The 18,235-nt window shown below is 33.6% G+C and overlaps 2 protein-coding genes across 2 annotated transcripts; both read right to left on the reverse strand.

Moving 5' to 3' along the window:
- Positions 1-764: 764 nt before the first annotated feature.
- Positions 765-7,516, reverse strand: LOC100792447 (autophagy-related protein 11). The gene is made up of 5 exons (XM_014769888.3): positions 5,411-7,516; positions 3,276-4,968; positions 2,292-2,512; positions 1,582-1,795; positions 765-1,381 (listed from the first exon to the last, which is right to left on the reverse strand). The coding sequence occupies exons 1-5, from the start codon at positions 6,352-6,354 to the stop codon at positions 983-985; spliced, it is 3,471 nt and encodes a 1,156-aa protein (XP_014625374.1). The 5' UTR covers positions 6,355-7,516; the 3' UTR covers positions 765-982.
- A 4,089-nt stretch (positions 7,517-11,605) lies between these two features.
- LOC100792979 (zinc finger MYM-type protein 1) lies at positions 11,606-14,132 on the reverse strand. Its single transcript, XM_041011083.1, has 4 exons — positions 13,911-14,132; positions 13,253-13,875; positions 13,144-13,168; positions 11,606-13,095 (listed from the first exon to the last, which is right to left on the reverse strand). Exons 1-4 carry the CDS (start codon positions 14,130-14,132, stop codon positions 11,704-11,706), a joined length of 2,262 nt encoding a protein of 753 aa, XP_040867017.1. The 3' UTR covers positions 11,606-11,703.
- Positions 14,133-18,235: the final 4,103 nt, after the last annotated feature.

The raw sequence follows: 18,235 nt of genomic DNA on the forward strand, positions 1-18,235 counted from the left end.
TGCAAAATGATTCTTCCGGTAAATATGTTGTAACAAATTAATTTATTTTTGTGATCTTGGGAGAGGTGTATACACATATCTTGTAGCATCAACCACCAACCAACTGATGAGGGACAAGAAGTTAATACTTCAATTATTGTTCGGGGTTTCCCAAGAATCCGTACTGTTCTTGAGAGATAAATAATAATAATAAAAATAAAAATCAAATCTCACCAACAGGTACCATCTACCAGTTATGAGGCCCACTAGTTGATGCAACTTGTAGTTAGTTACTTTAACGTCAAAATTGACATCAATATGGGACCGTTAAACCAAACATGCAATATATGTATCCGAGATATAAGAATCATGGGTCAAGACTCAAGAGATACAATAATCCGGGATTTGCAATATTTTTTTTTTACCACCCTACTAATCCTTGGAATTGTACAAAATGAAATATGGATTTCACTTCTATTTGTGAAAAAGTCTTTCTTCTCTAAACACCCCCACATCTTTTCAAGGTTTAATTGGTCTACAATGTTATGTTGGATACCCTAGTACCTAACATATTAAAGGGGTTACTTTCCTGTTTGATCAGATTGAGTGGCGTGAACAGCCACGGATATTTATTTGGCAATAAGTTTGGTGGGAGGAACTGTGACCTAAGACCTCTGACTTTATGAAGCCTTAAGATTTTTTATTCTATTACATCCATTTGAATCAAGAGGATTAGGAAAATATTGGTTGCCGAATCAAAAGTGAGAACTTGATAAGATGAAAAATATCAAACGTCCAAATAAACAAGTTGTAAATAATATTCACAGTTTATACAATATCATAAAAGGGTAGAAATATATACACGAGGAAGATTGAAACTAAATTGGTTCATCAGCTGTATAAATGGTTAACCGACCATAAGAAAGAGCATTTGGATTTTGAATGTAGTTTATGTACAATTAAATTCTTCCATCACGTCTAATCTGCCAGGGGTGAAGCAGGATCAGGAAGGAGAGGATGAATGAATGGGGGTATCAGGTAACATGGCTACTGTCACTAGGAAATATTCACAGCCAACAGGGAGACCGTAAGGGTTCGGAGTTGATCCTGAATTCAAGGTCAACCAGTCAGCCCCCTTGTCAGGGGTAAATTTATCAGCCCTACCATGCTCAGGCCGAGGCGGCAGCGTCTTCACAATTTGGCGTTCAATATGCACAATTTGTCCAACGATGTAGTTAGGTCTGGTAGGAAGATGGTCTGCAAACAGGGCTACAGATTCATCAGATAAGTAGTAGTTAGAGCAGTTCCTAGTAATTGCCTCATAATGCCCAGCTGAAGTGAGCACAAAGGCAGCTATCTCGTGAACTTCCAGGCAACCAAAACAAATCTTCTCTTTATTTGCCTGCACCAAAATCACAAGCAAAATATAACTCAGTCCAGAGCTTAAAATGGGTCACAACTAAAACCATTCTTACTATAACTGATCATTAAGCATTTGGTCGGTAGTTAAAAAATAGCACTTCTCAAAGGGAGACAATTTATCGTCAAATGTTAAAAACCAAGAAGCCAGTAACCATCATAAATATAAGGACAATAAATTACCTGCTTTTCAAGTTGATGCTTATTGTAATAAGTTTTGACCTGGTCTATTTTCTCCTCCAATTCTTTCCGCAGCTGTTCGTTAGCAGCTTCTGTTCTTGTGTTCTTCTCATGCAGCTCTTCCCGGTGCTTAGATAAGAAACCAACTCTATCAGCTAATACACGAATGCATTTCCGGAATTCAGCAATATCATCATCATCTCTGTCATTAGCAGAACTGAAAAGAGAAAAGAATTTCAATCATCCTTGTCACAATTCATTAAGAATAAATGTAAAATATCATTGGAAGCACATCAGTCTAAAACAATAGCCTAGAATATTCTCTTTTCATGACAAATAGCAAGGAGCTTTGTTGGGAATTATTTTTATAAGATGACACATGGCTTCCTCTCCAAGCAAGGCAAAAGGAGCAAGAACTGTTTACTCAATTGTATAAACTCTCAAGTCTCAACCTAACAAAGTGATTGCTAAATGAATTCATTTATGATAGATGACCTCATTGACACCAAATTTTAAGAATGAATATCCCTACTACTAAGATGTGTGCCATACTTCAAGTAAAGAATAAGTGAGGAAATTTCTTTTATCACTACTACTTTACCACCATAGAACTTTTTTTTTCTCAGTGGGAATGGGTGCTATATTGGGGGAAGGATATAAAATTTTCCAAGGGCCCTCTTGATATAAGTAACTAATGAATGTAAGAAAATTACTTGGCCAAAGATTGCGCCAAATTACGTAGGGAATCTGCAAAACCAGCCACACCACCAGGAGAATAAACACAGGTCTTGAGTCTTTCAAAAAAGCTGCGCGTTTTAATAACGGATGCACGCAGTAAACTATATTCCGAGGCCCTCCTGTCAGCAGAACTTTTTTGTGTCTGAGCTTCCTCTCTTGCCTCATGCAAACAATTTTCCAGGTGAGCACAATTCATCTGTGGTGATAAAAGAAAAGTACATTAGAATATAAAAGGCAAGCACAATACTGAACCAACAATGAGTATGAAATTAATGAAGCTTTGCCTTTGAGGCAAAAAAAAAAAAAAATCAACTATGTATAGTTCAACTCATATTCCTTCTAAGCCTACAAAGTCTTTGACACCAAACTCTTAATCAACCATACCAACTCAACTTCATCTCACAACTCGATCCAATATATAAAAGATATAATTAAGAATCTTAGTTTGGTTGGATTTTTGACATAGAAGCCTGTTGTTCATATCTACAAAAGACTATGCCCTTATGAGCCTAACTTATCTACTGTACCCTTAAGAGTCAACTAAAACTCTGTTTGGCATGGTTTTATAGAATATTAAAATGAATGCACAGATGCTTAGTAATACATCTATTATCACCTGAATAGACCTATAGAAACTAAAATACCACAAGAATGGAGGTGTTTGAAGGTATAGAGGCTATATAGTGACAGAAATGACGCATTTCTTTTTTGCTCTTTTTGACAAAATAATTTGAACACTTTTCAGAAGAATTACCAGTAAAATGCATGTTAGTGTAATGTAAGAAAGGGATGAAGAAAACAGGGACAAAGATTGGAAAATGACATTAAAATAGTAAACTGAGAAATTAATAAATAGAGACAAAATAAGAAATAGTTTAGGTGAATTAGGCAACAGATTTTTAGAGAATTAAATAGCAACCCTAAAACGATATGTGTATGATTCAACTCCACACAGTTACCTGAGATTCATCAAGTAGTTTTTGACTTGCTTCCAACTCCCTTCTGAGCACAGCAACCTTCTCCATAACAGTTTTAAGCTTGGTTTCAGTTTCATTCAATTGATTTGACTTATCTGCAAGTGCACTTTGTAGTTCCAACACCTTTTCATCATTTACTTTGGATTCCAAGTCTTGACAAACTGCCGAGTCACAGGGTACAAGATCATGTGACACAGGCATGTTCTCACCAGTAGAACTGTTTGTCAGTGACATGCCCAATTGTACTATTATCTTGCCTTTTTTATCTTTATCACCACTCTGTGCTTCTTCGCGATGAGGCTCCATCATAGATGAATCCAACTGTGGGTTCTGAACTCCAGAGGAATCCAACATGTTTTCATCCACCCCATCTAATGCTTTACCAGTATGCTCTGTGAACATGAACAAACCAAGTTTTGCATCCAAGGAACTTGAGATGCATGAAACCTCATCCATGGGCTCAGAAGTAGATATGCAAGGCATGTTGGCTTCACCACTGATAGATTCTGACTTGTAATTATCTGTCTTCCCAGCCACAAGGGGAAGGTCAGCTGCATCATTTACACTGGACATCTTCTGCCCCTGCACATACTGATCTGACAATTTCTGCTCCAATTCTTGAATACGTTTCTCATAGGACACGCATAGCATCTGCTTCATCTTAAGCATGGATTGAACATGTTTAATATATTCATCTTTCAAATGCAAGGCTTCTTGTGTCTTCTCTGCGGCATTCCTCAATATATTATTCACCCTTTCATCATCCAATGACTCGTACTCTAACTCAGGACAGAGAGAACATATTAAAGCTATTCTACCAGCAAGTTCAGCTTTCAGTTTTGCATTCTCAACTTCCATCTTGCAGGTTCCAGCAATTTCAAGCAACTCACTGCCATCAAGCAAGTCCTCGGAATCATCTCTCTCAATTGAGTCACCAGTAATATCTACAGCCTCAGCCAAGTGAGAGCTATCACTACTCAAAGCAGATGAACTTTTAGAGCTTCCTTGCTTATCCAGCTTGGAAGTTACTCCCGTTAGATATTCAGGAGCATAACGTTCCACATCTGATATGTCAATATTAAGCAAACCACCATCAAATGGAGCTATATTGACATCACATTGGTTTGGAGTGTCAAACAATCCCATAGATGCTAAAACTTCTTTAGGAATGCATGAACTATGAAGTCTCAAAAACTCCTCCCGTCTCCTGAGCTCAGCCTCCCGTTTTATAGCAAGCCTTTCAGCCATTTGCCCAGCCATGCCCATGTACAACTTCATAGAAGCCTTTCGTCTCACTATTTCAGCAAGGCAAGCTCTGTATGCAGGACCAATACCATGGAACAACTTTAAATCCATAAATAAGCCATCCTGACGAGCCATTGCCTCTTTAAAAACAGGGAATTGTAGCTTCTGATCTTTGATGAGATAAGAAACATAAGTTATGTTTTGCATGTAATTATGAACAAAAAGATTCATTTCATTCTTGTTCTCCTTGCAAAACTCAAGTAGCTTTGAAATAGCACGATCACAAGCCTGCATTTTAGGCAAGTGATTTTTGTCATGAACATCATACATAGGACCCAAGGCTGAAACTGCATCATGAGGACGGAGTGAGGAGGACAATTGGGAGGATAGACAATCATCTACCAGTTTCTTTACAGTGTTAACATCCTTGCTGCAGAAATACCATGAAAATATAATTCATAAGCTGTGAGGATAACATTTGATATGATGAAAATATCGCAGAAGACAAAAGAAATATAAGTTGAATTGCAACACTCAATAAGTACAGCAAGTGATATCTGGAATCAAGTATTATTCCATGTTGATTCTCCTCTAGTGAACTGTTAAGTACTCCACTACTCCTAAAAACTAGAAAAGTCTCAGATGTACTAGTTTCATAATCAACATGGAATGGTGCATAGCAATTTAAGATCAGGCCTGCTAACACAACATATGAGAAGTTGGGAATAAGAATTTGAATATTAAACTCATGAAACAAGTAAAAAAGCTACAAAAAAGGATTCCAGCACAAAATCAGGATATACATTAACATTAGACTCTTCGTTAATAATAAAGAGCACATAAAAAATAGTTGAAAATGAAAGAGAACTAACCTCAGAGATTGCATGATACTCTTTTGTTCATTTATATATCTCTGGTGTTCTTTAATTGCTTGTTCTAAATTCTTGATGGGCAAGAAATCCCTGCTGGACAACAATTCCTCAGCCCGACGCTTCACTTCCCCAAAAGTCTGCTTAAATTGTGAAACTTTATTCTCAAACTGCTTGTGGGAGCTGGTGCAATTCTCCACCGACTTCCTCAAGTTTTCTTCCTTGACCAAATCCAGTAAGCACTTGCGATTAGCAGTTTGTAAAGCAGGATGAAGTTTGATGGACCTTAGTTTCTCAATATCCTTCCCGAAATTCACCAAAAGATCAGAATGCATCCTGCATTGTTGCATATAACGTTTCATGAAGTCCCCATAGTTTTGGTTAATCATTCGATAGTACTGATCCAAATTACCCCTTGCAACCTCCACCGCTCTTTCTTGGACCATCTGTTCTCTCAAAAGCCTCTCACAATGCTCATATTTCATCATGGTACCAGTATAAATCACATGCCCCCGATGATAATGGTATCTGAATTGCCGCTCGTAAGAAGGTAAAGCCTTTAAAGCAGGATCCGAAGCATCATCAAGAGGGTGTGGATCATGGGAAGAGGCTGGCGGTGGAGGCTCCAAATGACTGGGGATATCAACTTGCTCCGGCGGTGGAACAGGCGAGTTGTTCTGAAGCCTTGCTTTATTGAATATGAACACTTCCCTCTCATCAGATGGAAGCTTGTATGCAGATAGCGGCCGCTGCGACTCAAGCTTCATATCCAAACAAAGAACAAGCTGATCACCGAAATTAATCCCAGTAACAGATTGAATAGACCGCATAACTGACTCAACAAGTGTGTTCTCATTGCAATCCAACTCAAAAGAGTGTCCATTCTCAGCAATATGAACAAGCAACTGGCCCTGATGGACTATACTTCCAGTCACGCTGGAACTCATCTTATTCACCAATCAATACAAGAATCACAACCTCTTCTTCCACCCAAAAAGGGAACCAATCAAATAGCAAACAAAGAGTTCAAAACAAACCCTAACCAATAGCTGAAACACAAAACACCACCAAAGCAAATCCAACACCCTTTTTTTCACCACACAATATTTCACTTCACCCCAGAAAATCTATAGAAAAAAGAACAAGGACGAGATTCTCAATTAGGAACCTGATAAATTCTCAGATTACTGAATCCGGAAAAGAGTCCAACCAACGGCAGAAGAAAACAAACAAACAGAAAACTTTTTACGCTAAAATTTCCAATCAATCAATCAATCAATTTAAATTCAACGCTTAAGACTGCAACAACAGCTCAACTTTGCACGTACCCAACAGAGATATTCGTGGAAAGACACGAACTTTAACCTCGGATCCCTCGAAAACCCTAGTTAAAAAGCAACCAGACCCACGTGAGCAACAACCAATGAAGCCGAGACTAAAACACCCCTTATCATTATCAAGAGGCGACAATGAAGAAAATGCCCCAAAAGAGACGAAACTATCAAAACCCAAAAACGACGTCGAAGAAGAAAAAACCCGAATTACGCCCCCACCCAGAACCCGGTTCGTCAAGGGAAGTAAGAACCCAACACGAGACAACGCATATATAACAAAATTGAGAAGCAAAGAACTGATTTTTATGTTTGTTGAGGGAAAAGGGTAAGGCGAAAATCTTGGAGAAGAAGATGGTTAGAAGTAGATTACGTGGAGATTTTGATTTTCCAGAATCTCGGCTAAGCAGAAGAACAAGGCTGTTACGAAACCCCCTTTTTGATGATTTCTTAGAAATCAATCACTAATCACTAATAATTTAAAATATTAAACCGTTTCTCTTTCTTCCTCTCTCTCTATAGTATTTATTCTTCTCTTTTCCCCATCTTCGTGTTATTGATTCCACACAGAACCTTCTGCGGGAAGTAACTCTCTCATATCATATAGCAGAACCCCCTTCTCTCTCCTCTCTCTCTTTCTCTCTCTCTTCGGTGAACGTTTGGAAGGATTGAAAAAGCAGGCACTGTAGTGAATTCTTATATCACGAATTATAGAGCGTAATCTGCATTTAATAACTGAAAACTTTTAACTTTTTCGATGATAATCATTTAAGATTGTTATGTATGGAGCGATTAAAATGTATTGCATCGACATATATTAGTATTATTGGTTCTTTTTTCCTGAAACGTAAAGGTAAAAACTAAAAACACAATTTTGTTTGGATCTCTTCGTATGACAAATAACTCTATCTGTTATGTATCCGGAAAAAGAAATTCTGTTAATATTTTTTTGTTAAGAAAAAAAACTAACTCCCAACTTAAGCACAACGTGATAACTAAATTGTCGTTCTAGCTGGTGCTAACTCATAAATTAGAATAATTCAACTGCATTTATTTTTAACGTAATTATTAGTACATTATAAATTAATTAGAAATTGTCTTAATATTAACTGTTTAGAATAATTATTATAAAAGTTGATAACCTTAAATTATATACTAAGAATTTATGATTAAAAAATTGACTTTCAAGACAAAGTGTTCATATGTTCATGTCATTTCAAAAGAAATAATAATAATAAGAAGAAGAAGGTTAAATTGTTTGGTAGGTCTCTAAATTATTTGAGAATTTTTAACTGTCTTTTAAATATATTTTTTTAATTGGGTCCTTAAGTTTGTATTTATTTTTTTATTGTATCATTTTATCTAACTGACATTACAGAAAATTAATTATGTGAGTTTGCATTAAGGTTACTATAAATTGAGGCCCAGAGAGATGAAGTACAGAGGGACTTGTAAAAAAATACTAACTGAAGAATCTGATTAGAAATATTAGGAGCCTCTAGAAATGAGAATACTGGTTTCTAGATAAGTAAAAATACTTAACGCAGACTAGAGAGATAATAATATTAGATTCAATAATTAATTAAATATTTGTGGATAATTTTTTTATAATGGTACTTAGACTGCAGAATTCAATTGAAAAACAAATCCAAAAGACCTGATTGATAAAAAAATAGTTAAAAAATCTAATTAAAAATGATCAGATACTTCAAGAATATGGCGAGTAATTTAAACAAGCCTACATTGAAGTATCTTGCCATGCGAGATGGTGTGAATGTTAACGAGTAATATCTTCGTATGATTGTTGTTGATATTATTTATTGTTGCCTTTTTTAAAAAAAATAATCTGAAAGGTACCTTTAATTTTTTTTCCTATACTCTTTTCAAAATATATATATATATATATATATATATATATATATATATATATATATATATATTATGATATTTATTTATTAATTACAGGGTCGATCTTAAGATTATTTTGAAGTGTGACCGCTTAAGATCTATGGTCAAAGAAAATCCAAAAAAAAAAAATTAGATGATTATGGTGTGAGGAGGATAAAAGTTTCAACTCCTTTTAGCAACAACTCCATCTCTTGATTTTTTAAAACTCCTTTAATTCCTAAAATAAAAGGCACATTACAAAATAAATAGTTCTAAATACGCTAATTAACTAAAAACATAGTCTCTGCAATCATTCATAATAATTCATCGAATCTTAATGTAATTTCCATCGTGTGATACTATGAATCAAGCAACTAATTAGTCACGTGCAGAAATATAAGAAGGCATAACTAATTATTATACAATCCAAAGTTGACAATGAATGAAAGCATAAATAATGTCTTCATACATTGCTTTTCCAAGGAGACAAATACATTTCTAGATATATAAAATTACATTTAAAAAATATTATACTTGAGCTTTTTTTCTTTATTAAATTAAATGATAATTACAATTAGCATGTGTGTCACTCACCCATCAATAAGAGCTACTTCATTCCCATACCAAAAAAAAGGAGCTACTTCACTCATTCATGTCTGGTTAGCGTAGAAGATACTATTACGGAGGGTACCGTGCGGATTGAGAAACAAATTAATGAATATAGCTATTTTTTTTAGTGAAAATTAGTATAGCTACTACTTCTAGTTTTCCTCCGAAATTCTTAATTATTTTATATACTGGATAAAACATAAGCTTTATATTGTAATTTTTATTTTTGATAAGCATATATTGTAATATTGTCATCGTAATCAATCATCATTAGTTAGAGTGTTTTTCTCCTTTCGTGCTAATTACGACTTACGAGAGGTCATCATTATATTATATTAATATATTTAGAGAGTAATTCGAATTAAAAAAATATTTTTTATATATTATATTATTTATTACATCTTTTATTATATATTTAGATAGTAATTAGAATTAAAAAATAATTATTTGTGAAACTATTTTACTTTTCTGTCTCTTTTCATATTATGTATTAATCATTTATTACATCTCTATTTTTTTATTATATGTATAAACCTTCATAGTGCATGTTTAAATAAACATTAGGAGAGCTCTAATGTAATTAAGTCTGCAAAAGGATCTCTACTCTTATTTCTTTATTCATTCGTTAGATTTATGTTAAAACGTAATTTGAACGACAAAACAAACGTACTCTTCATTTATATATAATAACATCTTTTCTTAAAAAAAATTATAAATATCTCGTTCCCACTCGGAGGACGGCGTTAGCTGATGGTAAGGGTCAGGTGCCACACTGATTTTTTTATTGTTAAAAAATTAATGTTTAAATGTTTTATTTTACTAAATAAAGAAATTAAAGGGGGTTTCGGCCTCCTCTATAATGATTTCATTTTTCTATGGCCCGTTTAGCATATATATATTTGTCAAGCCCCTCACTTCAATCTATGACCTTTTCTCTCTCTTTTTTCGGCTGATTAGTGACAAACAATGATGTTGTGCTATTTACCTGCTAGTTGTTTGTTTGTGGTTCATGATGAAACTTTAGGGTAAGTTCCTGGAAACTTCAATAAGTACAAAACATGTAAATGCTAGCTAGATTCAAAGTTTTGTTAATTTGTGCCCACGAATCTGATTCGGATATATAGAATAGAATGAGAAATCAGAGTATAACAATATCACTAGAACCTGGAAGAGGGGCTGCAGTTTCCCTAGAGTTACACTCGCACTTCTCTTTTTCTTGTCCAAATATTCATTATTTGGCACGTGGTCCCCCTTTTATTTTATCTTTGGTTAACAAATAAAGAGTAACGTGTTCAATAAAACCAATAATTTAATTAACGATAGTTTCAATTAATCCATGCATCATGTTGCAAAGAGTTGAGCAAAGTTAATTGATTTGAATGGTCGTTGTCTAGAGGAGGAACACATGAAGGTCGATGTTGGCAACGAAACAACCTAGAATTGAAATGTTTGATTATTAACAAAGCATTCAAAAACGAGTTTGTTTTGAAGACAAGTCAATATCATAACGGATGAATAGTGCATTCTTAATTTTGTGCAAAGAGTAGTGTCATTTTACTAATTTTATTAAATATTGGAAAATAAACGGCTAACTAAAACCGATGGAACATGATTAAATTATTGGAGTCTCTTTCTTTCTTCTTTTATTTTCTGGTGACAATTGAAGTCTCTTTCTCTCTCGTTATTGGAGTGGGCACGGCATCTTGAACTATATAATACTTGTATGTAGTAATTGAATCACGTGATTATTTATAACTCAATAGCAAGATTGTCCTCACTTTTCTTCCGGTGAACTTTATTAGTACTAGTAAAAGTCTCGTATATTATATGGATATTTTTTTCATTTAAATAACATTTAAAAGTATAACTGAAAATGACAATATTTAATATCATAATAAAAATATGTATAAACAATTTAAAAAAGTATAAACATCTAGTATTTAAAGAAAAAGGAGAAAAGGTCAAAATGAAAAAAAAAAATTAAAAATTAAATTAAAGATTAAAAATACTAATATTTGATAAAGAAGAAGAAAGGTTTAATTGCATTTTTACTTCCCGAAGTATTATTGTTGTGCAATTTAATTTGGTCTCTTAGATTTTGATTTTAATTGTGTTAATTCGATCTTTCAAATTTTCTTCCTATTTATAACGAGATAATTCTATTGTGATTTCATTTGATATTTAAGTCATTAATTAACTTAAAATAGAAAGAAACATTTTTTTATTGTTCATCATTGTCATGAAATCAATAATTTGCCTGCAAGATTGTCAACCTGACAATTAAGTCAATACTATTTGCAGTGGCGGAGCCAGAAAAATTATAAAGCCTGGGCAAAAATTTAAAGATAGCAAATTCACATTGTATATAATATGTAAATAGTAATCAATCAAAATAAAAGAGACTCGTCATTTTGTCAACAAAAATATAGTTTAAAATAAAAGAGATAAACATAATCTTACAATAGCGGGTTAAATAAAATTACGAGGCAAGTGTCCTTTCCGAGACTTCTTTGCGGTAAATGTTCGAATAATATCAATATCATCAAGTGACTTGAATATCTCCCGCTCGGTGTAACATACCATCAAGTCATTGAACCACACATCGTTGATCTTATTGCGCAATTTAGACTTGATAATCTTCATTGCTGAAAAAGCTCTTTCAACGGATGCTGTCGACACCGGCAATATCAAAGCTAGCTCAATAAGTTTATAAACCAATGGAAATACCAAATGTTTCTCAGTTTGAACCATCTTCATAGCCAAACTTTGAACATCTTCACAAGTGGAAAAAGAAGCATTTCTTCTCACTCGAAGCACATAAGTTTCAAGTTGATCCCTAATTGTTCCTCGGTCATCATCAGAAAAGTCTGCATGATAAATATCAGCAAGACGAGCAAGCTTATCAACATCAAACTTGGAGAAAGAGTTCTTGGGGTCAAGACATGAGAAGCAATCAAGTATAATGTTACTTCCTTCACTAAAGCGGTGATCCATCTCCACACATATTTTATCAATAGCAACATAAAAAATCTCTGCACGGTAATGATGAAGATTAGTGATAGTCCTCCCTTCTGCTCTTGAACGACCCCGAATTGGTATTTCGTCATCCATATTTGGTACCAGAATACTTTTAGCAACACAAAATCCTTGGACATCGGCAAAAAAATTATTCCAGCCACTCTCTCTCATTGTGCCCAACCGAGCTTTGACAACATCAACTAATTCCATGGCATTCACAATATTAAGATCTTTTCTTTGCAATATATTTGAAAGCTCGTTTGTGATACCAAACAACTTTAACATTAACCTCAAAATAAAAGCAAATTTAAAGCTCTCCATTTTTTCTATCAAACCTGCTGCTTGAGATGGTCCACGTCCATCTTCATCAACCATACTAAGCACCTTTAACACGGAGTACCACATTTGATCCAAACGAAGCAATGTAGTATGATGTGAACCCCATCTAGTATCCCCGGGTCTAGTGAGACTAGATGATTGGTGTAAGCCCCTTCCTCTAGATATCTCACCACTCTCAAGTTTATTTAAAATATCTTTGTGTTGTGCCTCTGTCAAAGCATCCCTCCTCTTACAAGATGCACTTGTTGTATTCACAATCAAGGTGATGTACTCAAAGAAATCATGAATAGATGAGCAACTACTAGTAACAGACACAACAACCAATTGCAAACGGTGAGCATAACAATGGACATAGAAAGCATAAGGATTTTCATCTAGAATTTTTCTTTGCAAACCATTAAATTCACCTCTCATATTTGAAGCTCCATCATATCCTTGCCCTCGTATCCTTGAAATAGATAATGTGTACTTATCAAGAATACCATAAAGAGCATCCTTTAATGACTTAGATGAAGTATCTGTGACATGATGTAGAGCAATAAATCGTTCCACAACATTCCCTTTGTCATTCAAAAACCTAAAACAAATTCAACCAGTTTACTTGGCGGCATAGAGAATAATAGGTAATGAAAATTGGAAATTGGAAAATACAACTACTAACCTCAACATCACCGCCATTTGCTCTTTGACGGATATATCACGTGACTCGTCAATAAGCACGGAGAATTGTCTATCACCAAGCTCTTCCATAATCACCTTGGTAACTTCATGTGCACAACACGTTGCAAGCTCCTTTTGAATGTCACCGCAAGTCATTGTGCAATTTTTTCCACCACGGTCAAAAGCATCCCTCACTTGTTCATTCTGAGATTTTACCCAATCTACCATCTCTCTAAAATTGCCCTTATTTAGCGAAGTAGAGGATTCATCATGGCCACGGAAAGCCATGCCTTGTGCTATGAGATATCTTGAACAATCTAAAGAACAAGTCAAACGAATCTTATACAATTCTTCTGATTCCTTGGTTGCTTTAGCAAACTTACTTGTCACACTTTGTCTTTGATTATTATAATCATCGTAGTGCTTGACACATGAGTTGTGCAAACTATTATGACTACCAACATGATCTTTCAAGCCTTGAGATGCATGCTTCCAATCTCTATATCCGCTTTTAGTGAAGACTTCAAAACCAAAGTGTTCGGCCCTCCCGGGTTGCTTAAAGAGAAAGCAATAAAAACAATAAGCTGCATCCTTGATCTCACTGTATTCTAACCATGTGAAATTCTTATACCATGATTTACTAAATGCTCTAGAAACACTTCCAAATGTGGTTGCATTGGACCCTTCAATATATATGCCCTCCTCACTTGATCTTGAATATCCGGAGCATACTCATTAATTTGTTTCCTATGACCTGGATCACGCACAATCTCATTTGGGTTAAACTTATTAACCACATTAGGTGGCGGTTCTAATTCGGCTTCTTGTTGTACAACATTCACATTCTCAATACTTGCTCTATCAACCAAAAATCTCCTCATCTCTGAAATTAAATGATCTTAAGTTAATACTCAATTAACAATTAAAATCATAAGAATCAAAATTTAAATAAGAATAGTTTTTCAAAATAAAAGTAATCTCTTATGATTTATAAAGAGTAGGAACAAGCATTATATTATATTCAATTAAACACCATTATAGAAACTAATAAAATTAGATAACCAAAAGAAACCTTTATTGTAGATAATTTATCTATCAATAAACAAATTTACAAGTGGTATGATTCCACTGTAAAACTGCTATTATAAATAATACTATATGCTTATAATATTACTAGATACACACTTTAGTTTGACTTATCAATAAAACTTTTATAACCAATGAATCTTGTTGTGTAGTAGCTTAATCTGACACTTAGCAGCACACAAAATGACAAAATATATTATAAAGTAAATATTTTTTATAATGAAATTTATTGAAGTTATCAGTATGATACAATATTATAATTTCAAATTTCACCATATAAGATTTTAGATAAACTTGAAAAATATGGGACCCATTTTCACAATGTTAGTACTTCTATATAACATAAAATATTTAACCTTTCAAAGACAAACCCAAATTTTTCTTCTTCTCTGTGTCTGCTACTACTAGGCGGTGCAAATAAACCCAAATTTTTCTTCTTCTTCTTCTCTGCTACCTTTGTGTTAATTGTTTCAATTTAAAACCACAATCAGTTGAAATTAAACAATTACTAACCGAAAAAAAAAAAGGGGAAGGCGGTAGTCAGAAAAGAACCAGTAGGTGTCGATGGCGGAAGCTTTAAGGTTTCTACAGTGTTGCTGCGGTGACAGAAGCTTTACTTCTTTTGTTTCTGTTACTTATATTTTTGCCCTTTTAATTTTTAACTCTTACAATTGTTTTGCCCTTTCAATTTCTTGCCCTTTCTTTAATATTTTTCTTTTAATTTTTACCTTTTTTTTTTTTTACCAAATGAATTCGGGCCAGAGCCTGGACAATTGCCCAGGGTAGCCGGGCCTTGAAACCGCCTATGACTATTTGTCTACCTATTTTATATATTTAGCTCCAATACTCTGTTTATTTTAGTTGATGAACTGATGTCATGCCCAGTTTGTCTCATGTCAACTGTTTTTGTTAAATATCGGATGAAATTGAGATGGAGGAATCTAATTAAATGAGGTAAAATTTGATAAACTGAAAATACTTGAGAAACTAAAAATGCAATTAACCCAAAAAGATAATTTAATATAAAAAAAAGTTTTGAAAAATTAAAGGGAAAGATGAAATCTTAACATAAAGAAAATATTAAAAGTAATTAATAGATTCATAAGTTTTAAAAATATAAAAGTACTAAATATCGGTGAAATTACTTATTAGTTATTACAACACAGGAGGAGAAAAAAAAAAGGACACTGAAATTCTCTCGTTTAACATGAATAATGACCCAAATTTATATTATAAAAGTTGGCATTTATCTTCATGAATTTGAAAATGGCATAAAAAATTAAAACCGTTGATGTAAATTAAAAGTTTAGAAAATATATTCTAGAAGTAGAATATATGATAAGAAACCTTTATATTTACCTTTAAAACTACAAATTTGTCTTAATTTTTTAGTTGCTGAAAAATATTATTTTTTTAAAATTTATTTGAAAAATAAAAATGACACCTATGACTATGAGTTGACATCAATGCATGAGTTTCATCAAGAAGGATCGTGCTTTCGCTCATCCATGTGACCTAGAGTAAGATCGATTGAGGATATATATGATGTGTCAAAATCCGCTATAGTCGTTTGAACGTTGATTTGAATGATGTTCATCCGAATAATTATGGAATAATTCCAGTGGATGATGATATGGTTAGACTTTTTTTTTTCTTTCACAATATAGTAATTCCTTTAATGAGGCTTTGGCCATCCCATGTATCCAAGGGTGAATAGAAACAACAAAAGACAAAGATATGATCATATATATAGCTGCATCAGCACTTCCTAGCAAATATTTAGTTAGACTAAAAAAATATTTCAATCTACGTTTCTAAATTATATAATGACCATATTACACTTATGTAATCTCAAAAGAATCCCTCTTTGATTCAAATAGCACATGATGTCGTGTCGCCATATCATATTCCGTTAATTTCCCTCGAAACTTATCCTAAATGCTTATCTTCAATAAGTGGCTTTTTTTTTTGTTGTTGTTGTTAATTGTCAGTCGGGGCAATCATGATTTTTTTTTTTCTATACTCCTTTCAAACTTTAGAGTAAAATAGTATAACCAGTAATTGAGACACCCGCTCCTAACGTACTGCGACATTTCATACGGTGATATATGTGGTTCCTAATTGCTCTACTAATTCTTGTTAATATTCTACCAGCAAAAACAACAATATGATGGTGATAATTGATTTTGCTTGAAAATAAAGATATATAAAAGAATCGAGGTTATGGATGTTGTTCCATTCCACATGGCATGACAAAACTAAAAAGCCAACAGAGTCATTCACTAGGAGTTAGTTGCATCAATATATATAAGGGGGGACTATAGGCAAACACATTGGCATGTAAGACAGTGATGTCTCACCTTAAAAGGAGTGACATGAAGATTGAGAAGAGAAGGACCACCACACGAATGCATGTATATCATCATTCATCAACTAGTAAGCATGGTCATATCATATGTCTGGCAGAGGCACAAAGATAGATTCTGCTGCAACCCACATGCTCTCTATATGTGATATCAGTGACGGATTTAATACCCTAAGTCAATGAGTATAAATTATAAAAAATAAAATCAGTGGATTCAATTATATAAATATAAATAAAATAAAATATAAAATATAAGATTTTATTTACAAATTTAATAAATTTTAAAAAATGAAGGGGTGCAACTCATATGTAGGTTCGCCATTGTGTAACATGGAATCAAAATCATGCATGTGGTGTATAAGTATAGCGACACAAGCTCACATTAGATTCCTTTCGTTGATTTTTTGAGATTCAGCTCTTCTTAATCCAGAGGATCTTCATTACTACCTTCCAAGCTCATATTTTATCTGAGATAACAGTAAAACTTCAACCAAACGTGATTTTTGTAATGACTTTGGAATTATTAAAATGAAAATAATCGAATATTAGTTATAGTTTATGATGAGTGGAGGTTCCTCTTCTTTAAATGCTAAGGCGAACGACCACCGAGTCTAAGAGCATAAATCAACTCGTACGGATTATTTTAGTTTAATTAAACATTTTGAGTTCGAGTCTGAATATGTGAAAATGTAAGTATGCTAAATACTCAAAGGAAGAATTTATCGTCCACAGTGATGCTACAAGATTCGAATAGTGGAAGGCACATGTTTTCTATAAAAAAAAATGTTAAAAAGGCAAACTAGGTAACCTCAATTAGTTGTCATAATTATGATATATTTATGAATTGTTTACTAACTAAGCACACGTGTTTGGCAGGATAAATTTAAGAAAGAAAAAGTTATAGAAAAAAAGGTGTGAAATAGACTAGAGAGTAGTGATACATTTTGCCCACGAGAGAAATTTTGATGGGAGTAAATTATAGGGGAGAGAAGAATTTTTGGTTGGGGAAACCACTAGAGACATTTCTCTCCCCCTATACTGAGATCTTTGTACGGTGCAAAGAAAAGAAACTGGACTGGAGAGTAGTGATACAATTTGCCCTTATCAGGAGGATGGTACATGTGTTTTCTCCAAATGCTGTTACTTGTAACTGGGTGATTTGTGGTCTATGTAGCACAATAGCTGGTTTTTGTTTCTTTTCTCATTCACTAAAAATAATGCCTAGAGGTGTGATTTTTCTCTCTCTCTCTCTCTTGACAGGCCTGATTAATATGAAAATGTTTGGAGAAAAAAATACTCCAATACACACGTATCCATCACCGGTGTTTTTTAAAAAATATTTTTTTATAAAAACTAAAATTGAAAATAAGATCAAATAAAACATTTTGATAAAAAGCTTATAAGCAGTGCTAACTCAAGTCTTTAACCGAGTAACCGACTCCCTTTCTTCAAAGAGTAACTAGTTAACTACAAGGATCATCAATTTAGGCTGGTCCACTGCAAATTAATGCATTTTTTATTAGCTTGGACTGA

This window comes from Glycine max, chromosome 17 (assembly GCF_000004515.6).
Source record: "Glycine max cultivar Williams 82 chromosome 17, Glycine_max_v4.0, whole genome shotgun sequence".
NCBI classification, from domain to species: Eukaryota; Viridiplantae; Streptophyta; class Magnoliopsida; order Fabales; family Fabaceae; genus Glycine; species Glycine max.

What these genes read in the sequence shown, in the direction of transcription:
- LOC100792447 (XM_014769888.3), bottom strand. Translation starts at nt 6,354, where the DNA reads ATGAGTTCCAGCGTGACTGGAAGTATAGTCCATCAGGGCCAGTTGCTT. An exon ending in TTGGCGCAATCTTTGGCCAA is followed by an intron (nt 1,796 to 2,291) that starts GTAATTTTCTTA and finishes TTCTCTTTTCAG; the next exon opens with TTCTGCTAATGACAGAGATG. An exon ending in AGCATCAACTTGAAAAGCAG is followed by an intron (nt 1,382 to 1,581) that starts GTAATTTATTGT and finishes ATTTTGGTGCAG; the next exon opens with GCAAATAAAGAGAAGATTTG.
- LOC100792979 (XM_041011083.1), bottom strand. Translation starts at nt 14,132, where the DNA reads ATGAGGAGATTTTTGGTTGATAGAGCAAGTATTGAGAATGTGAATGTT. An exon ending in CAATGCAACCACATTTGGAA is followed by an intron (nt 13,876 to 13,910) that starts GTGTTTCTAGAG and finishes TCATGGTATAAG; the next exon opens with AATTTCACATGGTTAGAATA. An exon ending in TGAATGACAAAGGGAATGTT is followed by an intron (nt 13,096 to 13,143) that starts GTGGAACGATTT and finishes ACTTCATCTAAG; the next exon opens with TCATTAAAGGATGCTCTTTA.